This window comes from Xiphias gladius, chromosome 13, assembly GCF_016859285.1.
Source record: "Xiphias gladius isolate SHS-SW01 ecotype Sanya breed wild chromosome 13, ASM1685928v1, whole genome shotgun sequence".
Lineage (NCBI taxonomy): Eukaryota > Metazoa > Chordata > Actinopteri > Istiophoriformes > Xiphiidae > Xiphias > Xiphias gladius.
In genome coordinates this window covers 10,356,020-10,383,506 of record NC_053412.1, presented here as the reverse complement: position 1 = coordinate 10,383,506, position 27,487 = coordinate 10,356,020, and the positions used below count along the sequence as shown (strand labels likewise).

Here is a 27,487-nt window from a genome sequence, read left to right as displayed (position 1 = left end):
AATACATTCCAATGACAGTGGGTTGCATGGGCAAAGTAATTCTGCGCAATTTTTTTTGTGTCATGTTCAATAATGGTGAACTCTACCCCAACAAATTTGCACTCTTGACCCAATAGTAAGCAGCGTTGACAGTGCTAACCTTTGAAGGGACAGAGAGCCCAAAATGGAAGAAGCTAGCATAGCTTATTAGCTGTGTAGCACCATCCACTTTTATTAACCCTCCTGTGTCGGAGAAAAAACGGCTCCACAAAAGAGACGGTTGAGACAAGAGTTGATGGTACAATACAGAATGTCCTTTAAATAAACTTTATGAACATATTAATCCATTAGCGACTTACCTAAAAAGCTTGCTAACTAGCTAGCTTTCCCTTTAAAAAAAACAAAACAAAAAACTCTTTACTGAATGAAATCATGTACAATCCCAAGAATAAAATGCCATGAAGATTAAACGACTCAGTACAGAGAAAACTGAAATTGTTTCTATCTTCCAGGTTATTTATCTGACTTAAGGATACTTTATGGAAGTTTTTTGTATTGTTGCTCTCTTTGTTGAATTTTCCCCGTAGAATGTCTTTTTAACATTTAAAGTCCTCAGGAAGGCAAACATTTTCTGCTGTAGTGAACGGAGATGTTCAGTTTGAGAAAGTTGCTCGGTCAGTTGTATTTTTAAGTTTGAAAAGAGTCTTAATTAACCCACAATTCAATGCAAATTAGTTTTACCTAAAAAAGTAAAAACTTAAGTAGCAATGGATTCATATAGACTTACATCTGAAGTCTGACTGTTGGTTTGATCTGTGCCATAGTCAAAGTTTATCATGGTGAAACCGGCTGCTAGAGCTGTTAGCGGTGCAGTGTTTTGCCCACGGACACATCAGCAGCATGGATGATCACCTAAATAGTGGCTTGAACCCTGGTCATCTCACAGAATGACAGTCTCCAAACTCTCAGAGTCAGTGTGCTGATTTGTATGTAACACACTCCAAGCACTGGCTTCTCAACTGTGAATATTAGTTCCCTAGCTGAGTGACCCAGACTCAAAATTCAGTTACAGTACATATATCCAATCCTAAACTTGTCTGATTCCCCCCTCCACAGCTTTCCAGTCACTCAGTGTTAGTGGGCCAAAAACAATTTTCTAATATTTTTGTTGGCGTGCTGCCCTAAATAAAAACTTTTGAATTTTTTATGAAAGAAGAAAAGCCTCTTCATTAAGAAATTCAGAAACCACTGCAATGATAATCTTCCGAATACATTTTTTCACCTTCAGGTAGCATTTTTTTTTCATTCTTCATTGAGACTTCGACTGCCAAAACTTTTGGGAAACCGGGCATTGAATCTTCAAGTAAAGATGTACAAAGAGACACACAATCACTCACTGCAATAGGAGAAAAAAAATTGCAAAAGGTTTTTAAAAAGTGACATTAAACTAAATTATTAATGCACTTGCAGCATTAATCTCAAGAGATGTTTCTTCCACACAGAGTGGAATTACGTACATTTTAAAAAAATTCATGTTTGAAATTCAAATGCATGTTGTAATGCAGTTTTTTTCATGGCATAAATTCAGTACATTTCAAGCCTCCATGATAAGAATATGAAGCATATATTTGCTCAAAATGCCTATGTTAGGTCAATTTAAAACCCTTCCTCGAGTAGTAGCAATGTAGTGTGCTCTCATACTTTAAGGAGTGATTGACATATACATGGTCGGTAGTCAAGACAAAGAGGAGTCCATGGTTTTCTTTTTGTGGAGAGCATCATGCAAACTGCAGCAGGATGGATGAGAAAGAAGCAAAGCAACCACTCTCTCGTTGACATAGTTTTAAAAGCAGTTTCTTTTTGATCAAGCAGTTTTTTAGGCCATGAAGAACAGGAAAGCTATTCTGTTGCAGCCTTGCATCCATTCAAAATGCTGAATAGATAGGTGAGTATAGTTTGTTCTTTTTCTTTAAGCACTGATGTTTGTTTTGTTTTTTTGTTTTTTTTTTGTCTTGGGCAGAGACCTTACAACAACCCCCTTCCTACTTGTCCACCCACTTTCCAATTAGGCTCAAACTTCCTGCCTTACACAAACTCTCTGTTTCCGAAAATAAAAAAGAAAAAAGAGAGAGAGATTACGTTGAGGTGACAACTCCTTTCACCACCGGTTCTCTGTTAAGGTACGTGGCCCAGTAGACGAGGTTGAAGGTTCCAAAGAGGACGGGGAACACTATCCGCGACATCTTGTCGATCTTGCTGACGCTGTTGTAGGTCTTCTTGGGGTCCACCATCTTGGTCTCAGAGGTTCGGAGCTGCACCGATGTCGTGTTGGAGATGGTGGAGATGGACACGTCCTTGGTGAGGTTGGGGGTGTAGTTAACGCCCGCCGAGCAAACGTTGTTGGGCTTTTTCGAAAGCACCATGGGGTCTCGTTTCTACAGCGGGACATATTACATTGAATACATTGAATTAGTCCTAAGACCTCTACAGATGCCATTTGCTCTGCTATTACCAGTATTGAGGGATAAGCAATGCGTTTTATTCTGTCTGGAATGATTAGTGATTTCACATAGGTAGAACATTTCTGGCAAAACATTCTGGTAGAATGTGGGCTGCTGTGTAGTTGAATTTCACTCAGGTAGTAGCATGATGCCCACTGGTGGTCTGGCAGTTTGACTTTTATTTATGATTGCAATATGCAGGTATATGATTGATTGCAGCTGGTAATACCAAAGCAAGCAACCTGTATGATAAGCAATGTTGTGAATGGGTATCAGTATCTTGATAACTCAGGAGGCAATTTATCTGGTCTGGAATTGAAAAAAAAAAAGTTCTTTTTCATAGTTTTGATTGCGGTTCACAAATCTAAAACGGACTAACTTATATTTCATTTGGAAATACTTTTTTAATTTTATACATTGATATTTAAGTTGTTCCTTAAGGGAATAAAATATACACATACTTGGTCTCTTGCTGACAGACAAGAAGATTGATACCACTACCCTCATTGCTAGGACCAGGGGACAGTTAGTTTAGCTTAGCATAAAGACTGGAATCAAGGGGAAACAGCTAATGAGGTCTCTGTCCAAAGGTAAAAACCTCATTGTTTTCAAGACATCTTTGCTTGCTTACATTCTAGGGATGATTTTCTGATAGCATTGCTCATGAATACAAAGCTTTTATGGAAATCTCAAACAATGTGCATTACAAAACAACATCCTCGTACACAGCACCACAGACGAAAATGCAGGTGATGAAATCAATCACTTTAAATGATGATCTGTTTTAACCAAGTTAAACATCTCTGCACGAAACCAGGCTGTTGAAAAGTAAAAAACCAGTCTTAAAAGTACAGTATCCTTTGAAGATGGTAGACAGTGATTTGTGATTTATAATTTATGGGCTGAAAGATGTAAAACCAGTGATATGATCCTCTAAAGCAGACTCAGCATGGCACAGACACCGCAAAAGTTACATGTGTATTATTTTAAGGCCTATCAAATACATGTATGTGACTGAGTGCCCAGAAGCTGTACCTTAGGATGCTGTGCTTCCAGAGCCTTCTTGCCATCCCAGGCCCAGCTCCTCTTAGTGAAGTAGTTCACTGTGGCAAACTCGATGAGGGCAGAAAAGACGAAAGCGTAGCAGACAGCAATGAACCAGTCCATGGCTGTCGCGTAGGCCACTTTAGGGAGTGAGTTCCTGGCACTGATGCTGAGGGTGGTCATGGTCAGCACAGTGGTCACCCCTGGGTGCAAACAAAGGCCGTGGCAAGTTTAAATTGAGTTTTACAAACTGCCTGGAAACAAGCAACAGTCTGGGCGCTTTAATAACTCTTAACTGCCAGCTACCGCAGTGCTGCTGCTGCTTGGTGGACAAATGTTATTATTCTCCCTGGTGTGAATGTGCATGACAAGAATATTACATAGATAAATAAAAAGTTTAAAAAAGACTAAATAAGCAGCTTCACTCACCAAAGACAGTCCTTGCAGGAACTGATTCTCTGTTTAGCCAAAATGACACCTGGGACAGGATTACAGTCATGAAACATGGCATGTATGTCTGGATGACAAAATATCCAATCTTCCTCTTCAGGTAAAAGTGGGCCATCATCACTGTATACTGTCCTGAGGGGACACAAGGAAATGAAAAGGATATAAAGTTAGACGGGGACAATAAACAAGGTGAATGGTTAGATGTATCCTAATGATAGAGGTATCTGCTTTAGGTTGAACCACACAAGGTTAAATACTGTTCGTACATAGAGTGATTATTAATGTGTGATTTGACCTCCTTACAGCACAAAAGATTTTGTGTTTATCACATAGGACAACATAACACACCAGGCTTATTTTCTAATGACTAAAAACTTGTGTCTGAAATTGCTCTGATGGTGCTCAATCACTGAATAAAACAGGAACAAAAGTGGACATAAATTCTTCTCATGCTTCCCTCGCAGCTAATGTACCTCTCCTCCTTCCTGCTATTTCAGTAATGAAATAATCAGAGGTGTTGGAAACTGCGGAGTGGAAAGCAGCAGAGGCCAACAGTTAAAAAATGAAGCTGGGATGAAGAGAAAATTTCATATTGAGTTCAACATAACGGCAAATTTCCATTATTAAACAGAAAAACGAGCGCTAAGCGGTATTAATTATGGCGAGAACATGACAATAGATTATTATGCATCTAGTGTCTGGGATACAACAATGGAGTGATGGCAGTTGGAGGTAAATCCAGAGACAGACAAAGTGTACGGACAGAGAGATAGAAAGAGAGGGGGCACAATATTCAGTTAAACAACTGAAGATTGCATTTGAGGCTTTAAAAAATCCTCTTGCCAGCAGCAGTTTGCGACTGCAGGCGCTGATAAACTGAAAAATCCAATGACTATATTCCAAACACTAGAGCACATGTACACAAGCTCTCTCTTCTCTCTCTCTCTCCCTCTCTCACACACACACACACACACACACACACACACACACACACACACACACACACACACACACACACACACAGACACACAGAGTAATACACAAGGCTTTCTCCGGGCAAAATCGGATTTTTGAACCTCCCTAATCCCTGGTTACAATCTGCATCCTGCCATCAGTGAGAGAAAGAGAGGGAGTAAAGGGGGGGGGGTTGAGGCTTCCTGTCCTGGGATCCTCACAGAGCTCTAAGCCCCGCCTACTCCGCCCTGCCAATCCAGGCGCCGACACACACACATACACACACGATGCATGATTTCTAACTGCTGACAGCCACCACATACACAACCTCAGCACACACTCTAAGCCACGGAGAGGGACACTCCTGCCACTGCTGCTAATCACTGGTGGGATGGAGAGGGGGGGTAACCGTGTGGACTTTTTCTATCATTTCCTTTTTATGTTGTTTTTCTGTTATTTGGCAGCTGTTTGTGGACTAATGATCAAAGATTCTTGATGGGACTGGCTGGCGTGCAAAGGGAAAAGGAAAATGCACTGCGGGCATCAACTGACAGCAGCCAGAAAGTGAGGTAAATTTGGTTATTTTGCAGGTGCTCCCGGCTGAGGGCGAACAACCACTATATACAAGACCTATCATCATCACCCACTGCCATGCCTCGATCAGAGATCCCTAACACCATTAGTTCTTCCTGCAACCCCATCATCTGGGCCCTCTGACGCCCTCATGACTCCAGGCCGTCTGGCTCACAACTACCCCGTCAACTTCTACTGCTGTCGGAAACATCCGGACACATCCAGGCACTGCCAACCTGGGACACCCAGGGTCACCTTTGCCCTTGATGCATGGATCCCGACAGGACTGGGGGCAGAGGAATGAGGAGGAACATGTTCCCCTGGTGGATCATACTGCTTTTCTCCCAAGGATTTGTATTTCACAACGTCCAAGGGGAACTTCCGTTTATGTCAGGGAATAATGCCGCCATGCTGGTCAACTGGTGAGTAGGAAAAAGAACAATTTTTGCCTTCGACTGCCTTGCTTATTTGCTTGAAGAGTCCAAATGACTGATTATCCTCTGGACATTAGTTAAGGTATCTGATGATTTGCAAAGATGACAAAACCAATATTCCAAAGCATAACATTCTTAAACAAGTCCTACAAGTCCCTGCAAACAGTAGACTGAACTGTTGCTATATTATGACTTATCTACTTTTAGAGCCAGAGAGCTATTTTAGGAAAGATACTGCTTTCTGAGACAGAAAAAACCACGTCCTTAAAGATGTCATGTCCTTAAAAGCAAAACTTGTCGAGTAATCTGCTCCTTCATGTCCTAAAATAGGAATGTTGTCGAAGATTATATGTGATAATTAAAGGCTCACAACATCACAACCATTGATTACCTTGAGCTATGGAACTCCATACATGAGGTTTCAAGATCTATGTTCATTATCCACCCATCTCATAACACACGTGACCCATGGAAGAGGCCAGAATGTCCATTGTTTTTGATTAGGCCATGCGTCCAGAGCCAGGAGACAAATTGTTACTGCCAAGAGTAACAACATAAGAAAGGCCAGACAATCATTAATTTTATTCTATTTTGAATTTCAGGTTCAAGTGCTTCATTGCTCTGTCTAGACCCAATAAAACAATATTATTTTTTGGAAGCCCAGCCATTGTCAATTTCCAGGGTAACATACTGTATCTTCCAACTCTCAGATCATTTTGAAACTTTACATTCATTAAATTGAAGAACTAGAGGCTCTGCAGACTTGTATATACACCAATATCACATCCAGTCATGTTGCAGGGACATGCAACCAACACAACTGTCAGAAGTTGTTGCCAAAGTTGTAAAAAATGGCTTCAGGTTGTGATTTACACGTAGGTACGAAAAAAGACAAAGGTAGAATCTGTTTTCACATCCATGAAAAAAGTGCAAGTGTCATATTTGGTGTGTAAAAGTTATTAGCAAGAGAGTCAAAGACATACTGAAAGGAAATTAACCTACTGGACTGAATGTGACCCCTGAGCTCAGAGTCATCAGCAATCTCCACCACTGATTTGGACGGTTTCCAGACAGGAGCTTTGAGCTGCATGAATAATGATTTACTGCCTATAGTCCTTCGGCTAAATGGAATTCTCAGATAATGTTTTTTAGTATTTTGTTGTAATGGTCAGAACACCAGATGGTGGCGGTTTGATGAGTTAGGGCAAACGAGGTAATGTCAAGAAAACTGTCAGACATATAAATACATGGAAAAATTACCTTGGAAATTGATTAAACGTTGAAGCAAATCACAGTAAATGTTACGTCTATACAGGTATATGAAATGATACTCAAGAGAGGATAAACTATTATATATGCCTGGCCTTTGCCTGATCGCCCGTAGGAGAAGGAAGTAGTAGTTGGTGTTATTAAACAATGTCAAAGGAGAGCAGAAATGGTAGAATGATTTTTTAGAATCTCACTTGGAAACATCACTATAAATACAACAACAGTCTACTGCATTTTATGTGTTTAAATATTATGTTTTCAATAGTACTGGACAAGAAAAACACAAAAACAGCATATTTTAAAAGGTACGCTGTACAGATGTTGGTCACTACTATTGCTATGAAGCAATGTTTTCATGAGCGGGTCCGTGTTTATATTTTCATTGTGCGCAAAAATGCATGTGCACCTGCCACCAGTTTCCCTGGTTAGCTATTCTGCTAACAAACAGTTGGTGACGATAAAATGCAAAGACGCAGAGCGACGCGCCAACAAAGGCAGGGAAGAAGATGATTGCTAGCTAGCAAACATGTATGTATACAGTGCATGTTTGAAAATATTTAATAAAAAAAACCCAGGTTTGCAAGTGTTTTGTCAGGCCTCAAAGTTTTGGTGAGTAAACATAACTTCCACAGGGCAGTTTTAATTGCAGCATAGTCTTGCTGAATTTCACACAAAAAAACTTCATAAAAAAAGTAAATTGTACAGTTTTTTATTCTAATGAAAGTGTGCATATAATCCTGATTTTGTTCAACATTTTTGGCACTTTCTTTATCTTTAAATCTGTGTTGTAAGGTCCCACTTTTCAACTAATCAACATTTGCGGCTCACAGAGTTCTTAGTAAACACTTTCAGAGTGGCTTTAGACTCATGCACTGTGTTTATGGGAATTTTTTGATCATATACATGTTGCATGTACAGATATTCCTTGTCCTTATCATTTTATTTGTAGTTACCAGAGACTGCAGCAGCCAGTAGTTTAAAAAAGGCAATTCCCATTCTGCCATTCAGGTAGCCTGTTATCTACAGGTCAACTAACTAGCAAACTAATAACTAGCAAGCCACCTGATCAACCATCCAGCCAGGGAACCGGCAGTTCAGCCCCAAGCCGGGCAGCCATGGAGTCCCTCAACCAACGAACGCTTTAACCTTCCACTTAAACCACTGGGTCAGCCAGCAAAGGCAAGGCTTCTGTTGTGGTGCGTGAATAAAAAACAGGGGAAATCCACGCTTTTAATAATGATTCTACTAGAAACTGGAGGGAAGTGTAATACAGTTCCGTTTTACATAAGAGTATTAAGCAGATGCCTTTCAACGCCCCCACCCCCACACCCCCCACGTGTCAGAGCAAGGCTGTCCAATTCCAACATACAAACAGACACACACACAAGTTTCTTCTTCTATCATTGTGGGGACCTAAATTCAATTTTAAGTGAAACTGATTCCATCATGTTAAACTCTTGTTTTTAATTAGGACCCCATCATATCCTGTAAAATGAAGCCTTATCGTTATTTAATGTCCCACTTTAACACTAACCTTAGACCTAACTCACAGCTCGGAAATAACCCTGAATTAACCAGGTCATTGGGCATAACGTCAAAAAGTTCTCACTATGTAGGCTTTTTGCCATCATTGTGAGGACAGTTGTACTTACGGAGATAAACGTCCATACCCACAGGCACACAGATACACTCAGAGACAGACAACCAACCAATCCCTCACTGATCTGTGATGTCATCTTCTTATGCAAAAGCTGATGGGTGGTTGGATGGGGGGGATTAACCCTAGGTCTCAGGTCTCTCTCTAGCTCTATGTGTGTGTGTTTGTGTGTGTGTGTGCGCGCGCATGGGCTCATGTGGGGATAAGTGTTGTTTGACAGGGCTGTCCGGGCCTGTAGACAGCTGGTTGTGTGAGGGATAGGCTACTCTCCTCCACTAGCCTCCACTCATTGACTCTGATCTCCTGATAATGTTTCCCACATTTACTCTCCGCCTCGCACGCCCATCTCTCCTCACAGCGTTTATCTTTTCTAATCTAGAATTAGTTACATCACGTTATTTGGTATTACACTTATCATGCATCACATAAAGTATGAAATTACTCATGATAAAAGTATACAAGAAAAGTGAAGAGTAAGAGTGAAATAAGGATAACTGTTACTGCGCTATGGAGGTGGTAGAAGACCCTTTCGGCAGGGTCAGGATCTGTCAGCTTGAGGTTTCTTTAGGTAATTAGAAAATGATGGGGTGTAAATACAACAGATAGGGCCCTGTTATGCAGCAGCTACGTCAGCCTTCTTTAAATCCACAGGAATCTGGTGTGACTCCATCTTTGCCTTGAGAACCCCTTCACTTGCTAGGAGGAAACTATCTGAAAATGTTGTCAGTGAGACGACTGGGGGAATGATACACTAAAAGTGGTCTGATGAGTGAGTCAGTGACGTAAATCAAACACAGTGAAAATCAGTGCAGTATCCTGTATACTTGGCTTTTAAAATGCAGTGTCATCCTAGTACTTTAGAATTAATTTTAACATTTTACATTACTTAATGTGAATCATATTATATTTAAAAAGATTAAAATATAAAGCATTATTGTATATATTTTCTGATGTCACCGAAACCCATGAAAAGGCCAAAACTAACAATACTGCTTGTCGTCTCTCATTACTTTTCTATTTCTCTACCTTGTCTGTGGGTCTCAGGTCCCACGTGCATTAGTTCCTGGTAAAGATGTAAAAGCAACTTTAAAACATAAAAAGAGACTTTAAAAAACAGTTCACAACTCTTAAAAAAAGGTTAATTTCCTAAAACATCTGTGGGCTATCGTTTTTTAGCAAAAAACTGACAAATGCACTGTATACAGCATCGTGCATTCCTTAGGAACTATTTTCAGCCGTGGATTAATATTTGCCAATGAGTACTTCCAGCACCAAGTTTGTGTCTGTGGGAGTGGCTGAAAATAAACTACAGTGGGCGACTGCACCAGATCTTCTTAAGTTCAAACTTAGCACAGTTATAATTTAGCTTAAGAGTTTACTAAATGGAAATTAAAACAGGTTACACCACCTAAACAAGTTCTTACATAAAGATTAGCTGTGACTAAACCACTACACCCAGTAACTGTTAAGTGAAACTTTTTGCATAGTTACCCTTAACTAAATGACAAAACTAACAAAACCATGCTAGGAGTAAAGGAACATGAAATATTGTCAACACATCTGACCTGGCACGTGATAAAAAGTAATCGATGCGGTAGGCATTATCCAATGTTTCTCAGTCATTATAAACTGCACGAATACTACTAATTCTGAAACACACATATTTATCCATGTATGCAAATATAAAAATCATTTGCATCCCTAAAACTGACTTACTTCTTGCATAGGTGATTGCTTTTGAATGGACGCCACAACAGTTGTTTTCTGGCAACAATTTACATATTACCAAAGTGTTTAATGGTGTGACAATTGGTAAATTACTTGCTTAAAAATAGCTTGTTGTTACTAAGAACTAAGAATACACAAACCTATGTATTTTTAGTTTTCTTTAGTCTATTACATAAACTTTGGTACAACCCTAGTTGTCCTATTTTATTCTACTGTGGATTCTACAGTTTATGTTATACAGTAGCTGTCTGTTGCACTTCTAATTCTTTCACGGGTACATGTAACCTATTTTTCGTTTTTCTTGCACCTTTTGTGCTTTTGAAATTATCAAACGATCTTTGTCCTTTTAGATTAAGTTGTACTCCTGCTACTTTTATTTCTTCTGTTGTTTCACCAATACTCCTACTCCTACTACTACTATAACCACAATGTCTACATTACTATTAGTACTATTTCAATACCATTATTAAAAAAGGATTTTCATTTCCTTTCTTTGCTTGAATTAGTTTTAGACCTGCATTTCTTTTTTTCTTTTTGGTACATTAAGTGTTCTTTACCTATCTATACACATACACCCATAACACACACACACACACACACGCACACACACACACACACACACACACACACACACACACACACACACACACACACACACACACACACCTCTGCTTGTGTGTATGTCCTCTGTGCCAGCAGTTTGCCCAATAAGATGGTACTGGTTGAGTCTGGAGCTGTCCTCCGCCACCTCCACAGACTTCGCAGCTCCCTGAGTCCAAGTGTAGACAACCTCTGACACTGGATAGGCATCTGAGAGAGACAGAGAGACAGACAGACAGAGAGACAGAGAAGGATTAGTTGAAATTAATTTGTGAATTTAGAATTTATCATGTTCATTTTTAATATATAAACATCCAAATCGCAAATAAAACATTCCAAAAACAGTTTTGTTTTAACCACAGTAGATTAGTAACATATCACAGGTAGTTTCAACCCTGTCATCAATCATATTATACAGAGCTGCCCATGTGCTAGTGTGTGTATTTGAGTGAGTGCTGATGCAGAGTCTCTCTAGCACTTTTTGATTAGACTGCGGGCTTAAGGTCAAAAACAGATTTTTGCTTTCATGCCTGTATATGTGTGTGTGGGTGAATATTTGAGTATATTTTTGTTTAAACCACACTTCTAGGTCAGAGGTGAGCTCCACTATCAGCACCAACCAGACTGAGTCAGATTAACCATAATGTAACGCTTGTGATGAAATCTGGTCTCAGGCTCGGAGGCCTCTCCTCATTTATTCATGTTGAAACCTGCAGACACTGGACATCAATCGAACATTTTCTGAGGGCTGAAATATGAAAATATGAAAATTGTTACTTGCATGGAGAGAGGAATTCATCTCTCTGAATTTTTTCTAAATTTTGGATGACATCTTTGTCATCCGTATCTGTAGCATGCAGTCCAAGTGCACCATGTATTAGAAAAGATGATCATTCATGTCATTTAATTCACTGTTGATTGTGATTATTGTCACCTGTTTCTGAAGCAGCCTTATAACAGGGTGTTTTGACGTTTAAGGATGGGAACAAGGAGGGAGCATGAACTGAAAAGCTATTTGTGATCATGTCAACTTGCATTAGATTTGGAAAACTACTGATGAAGATCTTAAAAACATATTAGGATTTGAAAATCAGACAGGCTGTGGGGAAAATGGAAAAAGAAGGTAACTGCTGACAGGAAAATTAATGAGAAAGGAGGCCGGCGTCAGCCCACGTATGGTAGATGCTCAATTTCGTATTTATTTTTTATTTTGATGTTCTCTAAAGGCTACAACTTAATACGGGGGAAATAAAGCTGCTTTAATTTCTTCTACAATGACAAGCACTGCTTTGAGGAGTTTAAGAAAAAAAACAAACACTGAAGAGGATGCACAGTGATAATTGCACAGCAAAGTTTTGTTTCCTCGGTTGGAAGTTTCTGGAGGTGTGAAGTAGACAATTATGTACATTAAATGTCTATGAATAGAACATAGGAGAAGCCAAAATGGCATCAAAATATTTAAATGTTTACTACGAATTTTGCTGACTGTCACAAACACCACTTAAACCCTTGGCTTGGCCTTGTGTAAGAAGGTTGGCATTGTTTATTTCTGGCCAGCAGATAACATCTTAACTTGACTATTTCCATTCTAGGTGCTGACTTGGTAGCTGGATATTGGTGTACAGTATATTAAGTCTTTAAATTTAGGCACTGTCAGGCCAAATTCCAGCATCTTAATTGAAGGTAGTTAGATTGGAATAAGGAATTATTGGTGAATTTCATTATGCAGAGGAAGGGCTAAAGACTTTGGCAGGCAAGACGATGCACCTGTGCCAACTTTTCAACAGTTCACACTTTATGCTTTGCTGCTCCCGCCTTGGGTATGAGGCAAAGGGAGCTACAGCTCAGCCAAATTCATCACTTACTATACAGTAGCTCTTCGCACTGAATTTTAAAAGAATACAGAGGATTTCACTGCACAAAATGTGTTTTTTATCAAACAACACAGTTACCGGCATATAAATCTTCAGTACGTCATAATGTCTATATAAGCCCAGTGTTGCCACAGGGTTGGTTCCTAATCAGATTGTCTCTAGGTGTCCTTTTCAGTGTCTTCCCAAAAGCCATATGACACATATGAGCTTTTTCTGATTTTTTACCTCCGTGGTTAGGTTTGGATAAGCTTAGGTAACTAAGTCTATTTGGTTAAGGAATTCATAACCATGATAGTTATAAGAAAACCAATGCTGACTGTGGATACGTGATGGGACCTGAACGGTGGGTGTTATCAGACGGAAGGCTAAAACAAATCAAGCAAAAGTGTAAGCAAGGGATTAAACCATGTGTTTATCAGCTGTTATCGTTAGCATGTCCAGCTATCGAGCTCACTACCATACAGTAGTAACCAAGCAATATTTCTAAGGTCAAAGAGCACAACATTAACTATATTATGTTAATTTGTGGGGTTACAAATTATGTAACAAAAATCCCTGTTTACAAATACTACATCCACTGTATAGTATTTTCCCGCTATGTGGAAGCTAAATGGTATCAGAGTTTAGGCTAGTGTTAAAAGCTCTATCCAGCTCTTTATGGAATTTGCGGAACCCCAGCAGTGATTCGGGATAGCGTTACATTCCTTAAACACATTGGTTAGTCCTCATTTGAAACCCTTTTCTTTTCAGTCCTCACTTTGAACCCCCATGTCCGGACCTGATGCTGACTGTTGTTAAAGAGGAAATATCCTTATCCTCAAGGTTCATTGCTGTTCAGATCTGGTGACTGGGATCGGAGGAATGATTCAGACATTAATATCTTAGAATATGAAAAGCTCCAAGAAGGAGAGTAATTGTTAAGTGATTCACTACATATGTTCAACAGGAGCATTGTGGGTTGAGGGCAGGCTGAGAGACTCATTGGACCATGATTTATTGTTTTCTTACTGCTCAGGGGACCAGGTTTGTGCCCCTCACATCATCATCTGCATCTTTATGTTCTTATTAGGGGGAACAAGCTGTCTCTACACACCTGCCTCACCAAGAACACAACCCTATTTTTTGTCACAGAGCTGTCAATTATGTTAATCATGGTAATTTAAAAGAAAGAAGTTTTCTTTAGCAAATGTTCTTCTGTCTGTAGGAGCTGGTTTCAACCTGTGGCCTTTTACTGATGCAAGTTTTACAGCTTTTGTGTCTCATGCACCAACAATCCCAACGCTCACTACTGTGCCTCTGCAAATTTGCTGGCCACTGCATGTTGTGCTTCAACTCAACTCAACTAGTTTCTAATGTTTCTAACTCCCAAAGATGTATGGTAAAATAAGAAAATGCAGCACTTTTAGCTGCCATTTGGTTTGTTTCAGGAAAAAGGATTGCATCTTAAATGAAATGCTACCTATCACTGTGGTCAACATAACTGAATACTACAGAATATTACTCTAACTCCTAAGTGTATACGAGACTAGCAGTGAAACTGGGATACAGGTACTCTAGGTCAGACTAAGGGATTAGCCGCCCTTTACCCGGGCTAACTTTAGAGCGATGTATAGTGCTTTAATTGCATAATAAATGATTAGAACTGAATCAAGTTAAAGCTAGCCATTGATCTAGCCACTCCTACAATTAGCTAAGGCTGTTGACATTTCCCATAGCTGTTATCTATATTTTTAAAATATCCATCAACAAACATCTTGTTAATTCTTTCAGTTTCTTATTCCACAAAAATAAAAGTGGCATTTTCTAACTCTAATCATGACAGATGAAAAATCTCACTACATTTCTGCTAAAGGTAACTACCATTAGCTTAGCAGTAACTGCCATTACAGCGTCAACTCTAGTGGAAATTGTCGATTTGGTGTGGTTAAGCTACCTTTAAATCACATATTTAAAGTCTATTAAAATAGATATATATTTTTTAATATAAATTTACAATGGAAAGACAGAGATATATTTAATTGTACGATATGGACCGTAAATAACAAAATGAAGTTTACTTTTGTTTTTAATGTTAAAATGGATAGTAAAACTGAAAAAAAAAAAGGTTTTGTTTGTTGATTCTGGACTTTTTGGCCAGCTTGAAAACTTTAAACCCTTATTTTTTATCAACTTGACTGTTTCTATAGTTTCTGCTCTATGCCTTCATAGGGCAGTACTGAATTATCAGATCATGACACTCTGGAAAGGAAGGGATGGAGAGATTTGGTGGCTTTTTTTTTTTTTTGTACATGGGGGATTAAGTTTTCCCATTTTTCATAACACCGGATGTTGTATCCTTTCCATTATAGTGGAGGTCCAGCACTGTAATAGAGGTTTACACAGCATTAGGCCCCATGAGGACAAAGGATAAATCGGGAGGTGGTCAGTTCAGAAAAAGCGGTCAGCTAGTCTCAAAGCTTCAGGAAAAAAACAATGAAAGCAATGATCTTCCACAAAATAGGACACTTTACCTTTTAAAAATTCAGTGTTGTCACTAACAAATTATTCCTATCATAAACTTATACCTTTCACCTACAGGGCATTGCCCTGACAAGTAGGTTAGATTTTGCAATGGGAAAGCCCAACAGCTCCTTATTCCATAATTGGATTGTACTCAACAGTGCCTCTCTTACATAGGGAGTGTGGGTGGACTGCGTCTCACAGAAATCTGGGGATAAGAGCCTCATCCTTTTAGCCCAAGAGGCTCCCAAGGTGTGGCATTTAGTCAGATCTGTCTTTAAATACCCCCAGGGCCACTCAAGTTTCTATACATGTCCTCACTGGTAGGACACAGAAAAGCCGTCCTGTTAAGAAGGCACTGGGGCAAACCCTTCTGATCACTGGCCTTATTAAGTGTTTGGGAACATGCAGTAATCTTCTATTCTTTTCTCTCTACCTCTTCCTAAATTTTTAATAATTGTTGCAAGGGAGGACCACAAAGTAAACCATACGATAACATGTTACTGTTATCCAGGAACTTACAGTCTGGGTAACGTTTAGGTCCTCCCTAATACCTTTGTCTTACTGCCAGTGACACTGCATGTTGATCTTAGTCGTTGTACATGTATATCTTCTTGAAGTCATACTATATTTGCGGCTTTTATTTATTAACCAAATACTGTACAAGATAGATGCTGCATCACATGTCACTTGTATGTTATTTATTAGAATAGTTTGTTGATTGAAAACAAGTTAAAACAAGACTATGTAATTTTTGAGAGAAGAAACACCACATTTTCTGTCTCATGAATAAAAAGTGGTGGCCACAGTGACTGCTGTTCAGGACAAGATTTGCACAGACTTTCTTTACAAGTGAACTTGACAATCGTGAATTTGATGTAAGGGAAGCAAACTCAGCAATCCAGTAAATGACTATCTGCCAAAGAAACAATGCATTAATTGTCCAACATTGCCCAAAATAATCTGTTATTGTTCTCTAAATCTAGATTTTTGCATTAGAGTGTAAAACTACTACTGTAGAGTATATCCTAATAGCTAGGATTAGTATAGTAAAAAATAAAATAAATAAAAAAAATAGACATGATTTTACTTACAGCTGCCAAACTTGAGAGGGCAGGCGTGTGCATCCATGGGGAAATCCTCCAGCTGCATTGGGCATTCTGCTGATATGGTCAATCTAAGACAAAATATACAATATATCCATTAACCCTCTAACATAGTTTTGCCATTGGATGTAATAATTAACACATTGTGAGACGAATAACATGGAAATGCACAATTACTGTCAGTATCTTAGTTTGAATTCAGTTTCTTTTTCACATATTATTTAACTTTTGAACATTTAAGTGAGAGCACTGTACAATTAGAGGAATAGCGACAATTGCTGGATCACCAAAATTACAGGGTACCAAAACCAATTAGAAAAGAAAGTTGTGACTTTACTGTATTTACAATTATAACCATTAAACAAGCCTGTAAAAAAGGAATATAAAGTAGAAAGAGGGTGATAAGGGAGGAAATTTAAAAAATATTCTGAAAACCTACATTAGAGTCCAGATTATTACTTGCTATCGTGGACTGATTTGATATATTTCAATCAGTTGCAGCATCAGCAGGTATAATTATGAGGACATTTTGTTATTCATATCGATAATGAATAATTTACTACTGCTTTCTAGATCAGTTATAAGATTTTAATAAGAACAACTTTTGGGTTGCCAGGTGGAGGGAAATTCATTTATAAGTACTTAGAGTTTCACACTTTCTAATTGCAGTTATAAATGTTAGTATGACATTAATGAAGGGTCCCAAGTTTCTCAATTTTAATGAGCCATTCTCAAAAGTTTGTCAGTCACCTGCAATTGTATTTGTTAATAAATCATGGGTTCTACAATCCATCAAGTTTCTAAATGGATTTTGGTCCATGGGCCCACAGCCCTTCTCCAACCCAAAGGCTGTTCTTATTAATGGCTTATAACTGACGCATTAGTAAATTATTTATTAACCATTAACTAGCCATCAATTACATCTTAATTATTTATTTATTTATTAATGGTGTCATATCAGAAAGTGATACCCTGATATTTTTCTCTCAACAGTAAAATCATTGTACAGTTTCACACCTAACACTTACAAGTGCTGCATTTCTCTCTATCAGCAACACTAGTATTACAGTGACAATAACACCACCTAGTGGTCGCAGAGTTACTGTGTAAATCATCTCTCCATAAAAGACAGGGAAACTTCAATGTTTTTCCATATTAACCTTGGGACAAACTCTCCCGCCCAAGTCTTGCCCAATCCTAATCTTAAAACTCTTTCTCTTAATGAACCTTATTTGAATTGCTAAACTTGAGGTTTAATCTATTTTTACTATGTTTGTATTTATTTAATCAGATGACAAACTGTTTAAATCATTCACAAACACAACAACAGCTTTTCAGATCTTTTTCTCTCAGTCATTCACAATCATTTGAGACATGCTGTTATCATTTTAGCTGCCATGATGCTACCTCTCTATGCCCTAAAAGAATCACATTATTAAGTAACTCAGACATACAATTCAAGGATACACAGATAATAATTCCTCTTCTTTCTTTTTTTTTTTTTTTTTTTTAGCTATCTGCCCTAGATTGAATCAAATCCCTCTGGGTATTCTTGCTGCTTGCATGATGATAAATAGTAGTACAGTGATATGATAATGTGGATTCACTGAACTTAATGGACTGCATTAAGGAAAATTAAGCGATGTGGAAACCATTGCACAAAAATATACATTTATTACATTAAAGATTTCTCTTGCATAGGCTTTTCTTTACTGCTTTAACCACCCAGGCCCTATGAGCAGCCCTTACATGAGTTACAGAATAAGGTAAATTATTTTTTTGTATTATAATCTTAATGACAACTGTGTCGCCAAGATGGGGCAAAATCCTCTTGGGACATGTTCTTCATGCTCCAAAACCTCCTGCACGTACAGTATGTATCTACGGCAGGAGGTTTCCCAATTAGGTGAATGAAGCATAACAAAGTGGGATAAGACCCTATAGAGATGACTGTTTTGGGGCTCAGCTTGCTTTCCACACCAGTGCAGGATTATCCAATTGCATTATTGTGTCGTAAACAGCTGAGGGATTTTGTACAGAGGACAGGAAAGATTGTCATTGGGATAAATCAATCAGAACATGACTGTCGGTTGTTATAACATGTTCTAATTATTCATGTGGCATTGCCCCCATTAGGAAGAATGCCTGTAAAGATAGCTCCCTTTAATTTTGTGTGTATTCTGGTTTGGGCCAGAAACCAGTCCCTTTAAAGTCAGAATCTATGGACCCCATTGCAGTTCTAATTCAAATACTGGGATACAATAGCATATTAGAATGATGCCCATGATTCTGTTAGCCTATAGCCAGTATGGACTGAGTGGAAGGCAGTAGATCACAGGGATAAAAGCCCAAAAAACAGAATCGCATATGGGCCGTCACACCTATGGGAAAATTAAAGTTTCCAATTCGCCTGACATTGCAGAAAAGTCGAGCACTTGGACAACACGACAAAACAGAAAGGGCTGAGTCTTGAGTCCTGGGCCTTTATGATGTATTAACCACTGATACACCATGCTGCACCATCTGTCTTTTCACATCAACTGGCACCTTTTTTAAAATCTCCCAACTTATATCACATACAGTAAGTTTCACAGGAGTTGGGGTTAAATCGTATATCCAAGGTTTGAAAAAAAAAAAAACTGAACTGTTAGTGTCAAATGCAGAAAATAACTGTCATAATATGGGTTTCTGCAGTTTTCACCAAACTGAATTTAAGACTTTTTAAGACCACAGAGAATTTTTCACAGTCATTCAACAAATGGTGCCAAAAAAATAAAAGGCCGACGGTTAATATTTATTGACATTTATATCACATTTCTGTCAGTACTTATCTGTATATAACAATAATACCTAGTAATATACTTAATCAATTAACAATGACCCACGTATGGATTACTGAACAGGCCTGTGGAGCACGGGCTCAGGGCCAAGAGGGGCCAGGGGAAGAAAATTGATGGATTGATTAAGCATTTTTTTAAAAATAATTCTTTTGTTATTTTAAGCCTTGGCCCTGAAATCAACACTTGTAAATTATGAGTCAATGAGCTTCCTAACAATTGTCTCCCATCAGCCAAAAATTTTAACTGACATTACTGTGTACGGCAAGCAAGAAAAATATTCAAGACCCTTGTAAATGAAATTCAGGATTTTTTCGGGGGAACAGAATGAAATGCTTTTTTAAGACCTGCAGCTCTCTTGTTATAATTCATAGTATGGGAGCATGTTCCAATGTCTAGACAGAAGCTCACCAGTCTAGAGGCAACTCTAGGAACATGAATGAGAATGGCAACTCATCTGTGCCTAATGATAATGGTGTGTAATGCACTCACTGCGTACTAGTATAGAGGTTTCAACCAGCTGAAAAAGCTGTAAATGTTGCAGCCTATCTGGTGTCTGGCTATAATGGGCCGCCATCAAGGCTGTATGCATTAAGATAGCATAGTGATGTGAGAGGGGGAATTTTATGAATTATCCATGGAGACAAAGGCATCGAAATTGGCTCTATAAAACCACCCGCTCCTCCGCAGAGTAATGGTTTTCTAATGTGCCGGTGAGGAGCTTTCATTGACACCCATACGTGATGTGAGGGAGTATGTGTGATAGTGGATATACTATCTGTAATGTGCACAGAGATGTTTCTTACTTGGCAGCATGTCTGTTTACTAGTGTGTACTGTACGTGCTTTAAGACTGTCTTGAATGTGTTGTATGTGTTTGTGGTGCTGCATGTTGAACACACTGAGACTGTACTTGTGCACGGTGCACCAAAATTAGCTCCAGCTTGACAAGCTACAACAATAAATGCAATTTACACATTAATGCGTTAATAATGTCATAATATTCCTTATTATTATTACAACTTTCTGCAGTTGAATGCTTTTACTTTTGATAAATTAAGTACATTTTTCCAATAAAACGTAAGTATTTTACTTGAGTAACATTTTCAATGCAGGACTTTTACTTGTAATGGAGTATTTTTACAGTGTGGTATTGTTACTTTTACTTCATCATATTTACAGACTAAAATTAATCTTTATTGTAAACCATAGTACATAATGCAAAACTGATATAACTATAGTTATATTAAGGAATTGGGAGATTTGTTTCTTTAAACAATCAACTTTGTGTTCGTATTGGAGAGGCTTTGGCTCATGAGGATCACTGACTGTAAGATATACAGTAGTTCACCATCTTGTTTTATAACCCTAATGTTCTGTTTGGAGACCTGAGCATACTTACCATTGTTTTATCAGCTTGATACATATACATTTTTTGGGAATTGCTTACAAACCTGTTGGATCTTATCCATCCAAAGGTCAAAGGTCAACAAAACACAATGGTTAATAGCATCATTGGCAATAGATAGAAAGACTGCTAGATACAAAAAAAAAATGTCACTAGTGTCACCAGTATTTGCCTTTTTCCTATGACAATAAAGTGTTTACGTATAAAGAACAACTAACATGTAGTGCAAATGCGCATAAAGAGAAATCACTGCTGTTGAGTTAGCTGCAACCTGCAAGTACCCAGATGGCCTGTGTGTGTGTGTGTGTGTGTGTGTGTGTGTGTGTGTGTGTGTGTGTGTGTGTGTGTGACAGTGTGTGTTTATGTAGCAAATAACATCAGTGCTGCCTGTGGTTAAGCTCTGCTGGTAATGACAAGCACAGTACTGTAACAATCAGACGATTAAAAGCAACCTACTGCTGCTTCATTTCGACTGTGGCAGGAAATCTGAAGCCATTTTTAGAATGTCGACACATAAGCTCTCTCTCTCTATCTCACACACACACACACACACACACACACATACACACACATGCACATACACACTCATATATACATCTTTGCATTCCTATATAAATGCATGAATGAATAGATTTCCATAAAATTACACATATGGAAATGAACACACACAAGTTCACACAATAACTCGCTTGTTAAGCCTTGAGGTCAAAGTTCAGTGTCACTACAAAAGATTAACATGCTCGACACCCACGGTGCGTGTTTTGTGTGCGTGACAAGGAGGTGACTATAAATATGCACTTCTTTGGATATGTATATGCAGTATATCAGTATATCAGTATATCCGGATGGATAATCTGCCCTCCATCCAGCATTATTCTCCCTGTGGGAGGGACCGGTATCAGATAGAGTGCTCTCATCCGTGATACAGTGACTCTTAAGTCTCGCAGCTACAGTAACTCCTGAGGATAAGCGCAGAATTATTCTAATTCTCTGGTCCAAAGGTCACAGTGAGTCCTGGTGCTTACCTCATGTTCAACTAAAAAAAAACAACAATCATTTTTCCATCTTAAAGGGCTAATTTCTTGATTTCTTGTCGTCAATTTTTAAGCAGAGAATTTTCAGTATTTTTGTTTAAATACTGGTGGTTTAGTTTATGGTGATCGCCATCTGGAGTTCATAGTTGGCCTATTTCAGTCTTTTTTTTTTAACCACTACATTACTGCCAAAAACTACAGTTCACAATGAGGTTGCTTTTCATAATGGATGATCTCCCTCTGCAGTGTTTCTCAAAATTGTACATTTAAAGAGACATGTCACTGGTATGGTATGTATTAGGAAAACAATCAACAACCATTAAATATTGGAAGAAATGCAAGAATTAAAAAAAAACACTCGCTATATTTACTATTTCACTTGCTCATATGGTAAAATGGACTTTAAATGGAGAAATCAAATACCCCCAATTGGCCACTGGGTGTCACCATTCCCCTGCGGTCTGACTCACACACAGCATTTCTATCACTGTATTTTTTAAAACTGTATAGTGTTTTATATTGGTCCTGCTGCCTATTTTCTAAATTTTTTGTGTACTCTTACAAATCTTTCCGTCACTATCTTCTAATAAAAGTTGTCGGACACATCAATGGGAGGTTTCCTCAGTTTACCAAAAACTTTCTAAATTGTCAAGTACCACTGACCTTGGACAACAAAGGATTTTATAATTACGTTTCTTGTGAAGCAACCACTTACCAATAGTTATTTATTCAGGGCCAAAGAATACACCGGTTTCTGTGAATAAATCACATCAGAGGAAAAACACCATCTGCGTTATGACCTACCTCATAGTGTAAAGCAAAGTACCGTCATCTTTCAGCCTCAGCAGCTTGTTGGGCGTGGTCATGTTATGAGCAATAGACTTCTTGCCATTAAGGAAAAAGGTATCCGGGGTCCAGATGTTACTGGCCAGCAGGTTGTTTAACGGCAGCATTTCCATGGGCCCTTTGAAGCACAGACGCTCGTCCTTCCAGCTCTGACGGAAGAAGACGTCTATGGTGTATTCCTGAAACAAACCGTAAAACACAGATTTAAGTTTTAGAAAATAAGGGTGACAACTTGTTGCACATTTAGTGCAAAATAGTAGTGAGAACTAACTTTTTGGACCCCGAGGCCATGCGATGTGATGCCAGTAAACTTCACAATGCTGTCATGTTTACTGACTGTCCTGTGATCAGTTTATACCAAAAGATGCTGAAGGCAAAAGACCTTCCTCTTGCTGGAGTGTTCAATTCGTTTTAAGAGATGGTTGTCTATTTCTCTTTAAGCTTCAGAAAATCACTTCCTGTGGTGTTTATTCATCCAAAGTAAGAATTTAAAGTTATATAGGGTCTCACTTTCTGTTTCTTGACTCCGTTGCAGCATCATTTTCTGTCTTAGATTCATAAGATGGGAAACTTTTACACAAAATTCTTTCCTAATGGAGCTTTAAAGGCTTTTTTAGAGTTACAGAGCATTGAGAAAGATAGCCAATTTAACATCTTTACAGTTGACTGCCAATCAGTACAAAGTGTTCAAACAATGTGCCTACTATTGGAGTAGTTCTTCTTTATGCCTTCATAAGTCTATTAATTCGCTTTGAAATATCAAGTTGCTTCAAATTTCAAAAAAAAAAAAAAAAAGAGAAAAGACCAAGAAACAAAGACATTATTCCTTCCTACAGAATAATGACGCTGTTAGCAGACTGACATATATGCTTTTATGGACCGCAGAACTGTTCGAGGCTCTTGCCACATTTCAAGTCAATTACAGGTAAGTGGCAAGTTTGATCACTGCTGTGTCAAAGTGTACCAGGAGTATGGCTGGGTGTAACAGAAGATTTAATGAAGGACGAGAGTTAATGCAATTTAATATCCAGGTGGAACCTTATAGTTCATTATAGAATGAATTAATAAAGAGATAAATAATTTGGAACAAGTTGGAATGGCCCAGACACATTGCAATAAATCTTAGCAGTTTAAGTAATCTGCATTGATTTCATTTACAAGTAGTCAAAAAGAGCCAGTCTCCAAAGACACGACTAGGACATGAGTGTACTTCCAGGGAACAGAAGGAGCAGCGATACCAGTCTCATGAAATGTGAATATATGTTTTCAATCTAAAAATACCGACACTAGTCTGGATGGACTTTGTAGACAAGTGTGTGTGTGTGTGTGTGTGTGTGTGTGTGTGTGTGTGTGTGTGTGTGTGTGTTTGTTTGTCCAGTTTAGTCAATCTCTGTCATTGTGTATCTACGGTGTTTGCTGCAGATGAACTCACCATCTCTGTGTCAGACACCGGGCCAAAGCTGGTGACAAAAATATTCGTCTTGATCTCTGTGACATTCTCTGTTGAGATAGCACAGTTGAGAATGTATGAGGTGTGGGCATTATAATCTTAAAAAAAAAGCATTATAATCTTAGTAAATTTTAACTGGACCAAAATAAGACTGAAACTGGGGATTCTTTTCCTATATATTAGCCGTCCGCAAGTTCATGTCTTCCCCAAATATTTGTGAGATTCTGATTCTTCCGTGACACACAGTTACATAAAATGTCTGTTAAAACTGCAAAAAACAACAAAAAAACAACAAAAAAATTCAAATTTTCTGTGTACATTTTTTATTGGAAATGCTCAATGGTGCTTTTCCCAGGGCTGCAACTAAAACATCAGATTGTGTATAATGTCCTCAGCAATTTTTCCAGTTCCCAAGGTAACGTCTTCAAATATCTTGTTTTATCTGACCAACAATCTAAAACCCAAAGATATTCAGTTCACTATGATATATGATAAGACAGCAAAAAGCAGCAAGCAACAATTAGTTGATAAGCTAATCAACTAATTGCTGAAACTGTAGTTTCAGAGGCTTTTACACTTTGACAAATATGAAATTCTGAAGAAAATACTGGTTTCTTATAACTTTGTGGCATGGAACACAGTCAAATTTAAAGATATTGAGAACACTCTGAATGATAAAACCCGTGTTCGGTATCAATACTGGCATTTAAAAACCCACATTGGGTTTCCAGCTACAGAACAAACCAGAGCTCTCTCAGTATTCAGCACATTTCCATGAATTTCTCTCAGGATGCATTTCTTCTGAAGATGATGTGAAAAAGGCAGCACCTTATTTCTGTCATTTGTACCAGCGAGGCCAACAAAATCTCCTCTCTGCATATAAATTTGGTCCTGGCGAGCTGGGATTGGTGGTGCTGTGGAGAGCAGCTTGTTGAATGCTGAATGAGGGCCTGAATGTTTTTCTGGTATGTATTTATAGGCCCTCTTGTCAAGGGTAGCAACCGTTACCAGGATGTGAGCGCAGGCTTTTGCCATGACACATCAGGCATTCGGCATGAAAATGCCCTGTTTCTACCTATTATGGGACAAGTGCTTTAGGTACAAGAGAAACAAATTGAAATGAGAACCAATGTCATGAGGATGAAATAAAGGAAATCGGTTGAATAAATGCAGTAAGTGCTACGTCACTGAGGAAATGGGTAGGGAAGGAGTCAGGGATGGCAAACATGAAAAATGAAAAGCTTTCATTTCAATAGCCCCTTAGAAAAAAATTTCCATCCCTGAATGGCAGTTTGTTGGCTGTCAAGGTTATCTCCTGTTGCCAGGGTGAGGAGTGAGAATAAAACACCACAGCACACTGAATTCAGGCTGTGTTAGAGATGGCTTGATTGATTTACTCTCCCCCTACCATGGTGGCGAGCAAGAAAAGATCGCATGCATTCATGATCCCTGAGAAGGAAACACAGCATCTGACAACAACATGTGTGTGCGTTCACCTTAGCTGATATGAGCACAAATTCCACATCTGCTCGCACAGTTTCTACCCTTGTATCTGCCAGTCTCCCAGCAATTGTCCATGAATCAGTGCATGAAATTGCAGCCAGAAACAGGGCCTTGCATAGTGGAGTACGTGTTAGCGGGTTAGGTTAGCACGCCTGGAGGCTCGACTGCGGCAGTATGATATTTGAATATGAAATGACTTTCTTGTTGTCAAATAAGAGGGCCCTGAATGTTGCATTTGCAAAGTTAAATGAGAAATAAGAAATGAATAAGGTGTCCGCAGCAAACCTCCGAGCCCCGGCCGGAGCCTGTTGTCATAACCGTCCAGGAGCCCATCCAGGATCCTGGTGAAAACTGTGCTGTTGTCGTTGGTGCCTGTCTCCTTCTGAGCCTCTGAGGAGGACAGGCAGAGGCTAGGAGAGGAGAAGAGGGGAAGGAAATGAGGAGAAACATCATCCTGGGGTTAGTTAAACTGCAGGACTTCAAACATGACATGGTTATAATTATTAATTAGCCTGCTACATTAAGGACAGGCTTGTTGTGATTAATTATTGAACATAAGTTCTGCTTACAACTACCAGTAGAGATAATTAAGGCTTTGACATGTGATCCAAATATAAACAAATTAGTTCCCCCTCTAAATACGTCAAGAGGAATTGTGTTGTGAGGATGAGCACATTTTTTCTGGCTTGAAAATGAGGAAAATGACCCTTTTCTTTCTTTTCTTTTTTTTTTTTTTAAACAAAGAACACTGTCTTCATGCACAAGAAGTACCAGATAAAGAGACATGCACAAAGGTTACAAGCTAGTTTTGAGAATGTGATCTAAAAGCCATTGATCTAGTCTGATAAGAGTGGACTATTCCAGTGATTTACTGACAGCAATGCCAAAGATCTTTTTTTTTTCTTCTTCCTTTTCTTAAGTGCAGGACAGCCACTTAAGCAGCGCTGTAGCAGAGTGCAGCTGGGTTATGCGATCAATCACAGCGAGGAGGGCAGAGCTGGCAGGAATCCCCAGCAAGAAATATATGAATATCCAAGAATTTAATTTACTTAATTACGGACGGAGTAGTCAAAAACTCTGACAATACTGACTGCAACTGAAAATGAAACTTATGATTGAACGTTATTAAATCAATGACAACTTTAAGACATTTTCCTTTTATAGTAAGACTACCAATGCAAAGATACGTAGTTTAAGTAGGTTTAATTAGTGAGATAAATAGCATTCCTCTTGACATCCCATAACTGCTAGGCTTCAAAATGTTTTCAGCAACTTTTTCACATTTAAGATTACTTTACCTATTTTGGCATCCACACAGGAGCAGGAGGGAAAGGATGAGCTTTTCCATGACTGAAATTTTGCTCCCTTTGTTGTTTAAAGCTGTAACACATATCCACATACAGAAAAAGACAAAAAATAATCCGAAATTTGCATCACAAAATATCATAGCCACTGCAAAAAAACAAACAAAACCCCCCAAAAAACAAAAGGTCTAGGGACCCTAACAAGGCACCCCAACTCACACAAAGAAACTCTTTATCCCGCTGCATGCGCAGGAACTCAATCAAGCGGTGGGACAATCTCTGCTCAAGGAGGCTGCAATGTGCAACTCTTAAACATCCAAAACATCCACATCACAATCTTCACAAACATTATAAAGGCTGGTATATCATACAGAAAAGAAATATAAATAAGGAAATTGTTTCCTGCAGTATGATCCCCATTGTGTAAAGCTTCCACTG

At 38.6% G+C, this 27,487-nt stretch overlaps 2 protein-coding genes across 2 annotated transcripts in view; one reads left to right on the top strand and one right to left on the bottom strand.

Moving 5' to 3' along the window:
* Nucleotides 1-2,114: 2,114 nt before the first annotated feature.
* Nucleotides 2,115-27,353, bottom strand: LOC120798045 (gamma-aminobutyric acid receptor subunit alpha-5-like). The gene is made up of 10 exons (XM_040141998.1): nucleotides 27,269-27,353; nucleotides 27,044-27,125; nucleotides 26,031-26,155; nucleotides 24,225-24,292; nucleotides 22,751-22,971; nucleotides 16,657-16,739; nucleotides 11,256-11,399; nucleotides 3,954-4,106; nucleotides 3,516-3,727; nucleotides 2,115-2,414 (listed from the first exon to the last, which is right to left on the bottom strand). Exons 2-10 carry the CDS (start codon nucleotides 27,091-27,093, stop codon nucleotides 2,115-2,117), a joined length of 1,356 nt encoding a protein of 451 aa, XP_039997932.1. The 5' UTR covers nucleotides 27,094-27,125; nucleotides 27,269-27,353.
* LOC120798044 (gamma-aminobutyric acid receptor subunit beta-3-like) overlaps nucleotides 5,772-27,487 on the top strand; it is a 64,783-nt gene continuing 43,067 nt past the window's right edge. The window contains exon 1 of the mRNA XM_040141995.1: nucleotides 5,772-5,923. Coding sequence (XP_039997929.1) covers nucleotides 5,772-5,923 — 152 coding nt within the window. The remainder of the gene's footprint in view (nucleotides 5,924-27,487) is intronic.

Excerpts from the sequence above, each read along its gene's own strand:
- LOC120798045 (XM_040141998.1), bottom strand. The coding sequence starts at position 27,093 with ATGGAAAAGCTCATCCTTTCCCTCCTGCTCCTGTGTGGATGCCAAAAT. Across the intron at positions 26,156-27,043 it reads CTGTGTGGATGCCAAAATAG|CCTCTGCCTGTCCTCCTCAG; the intron begins GTAAAGTAATCT and ends CTCCTCTCCTAG. Across the intron at positions 2,415-3,515 it reads TGGAAGCACAGCATCCTAAG|AAACGAGACCCCATGGTGCT; the intron begins GTACAGCTTCTG and ends GTCCCGCTGTAG.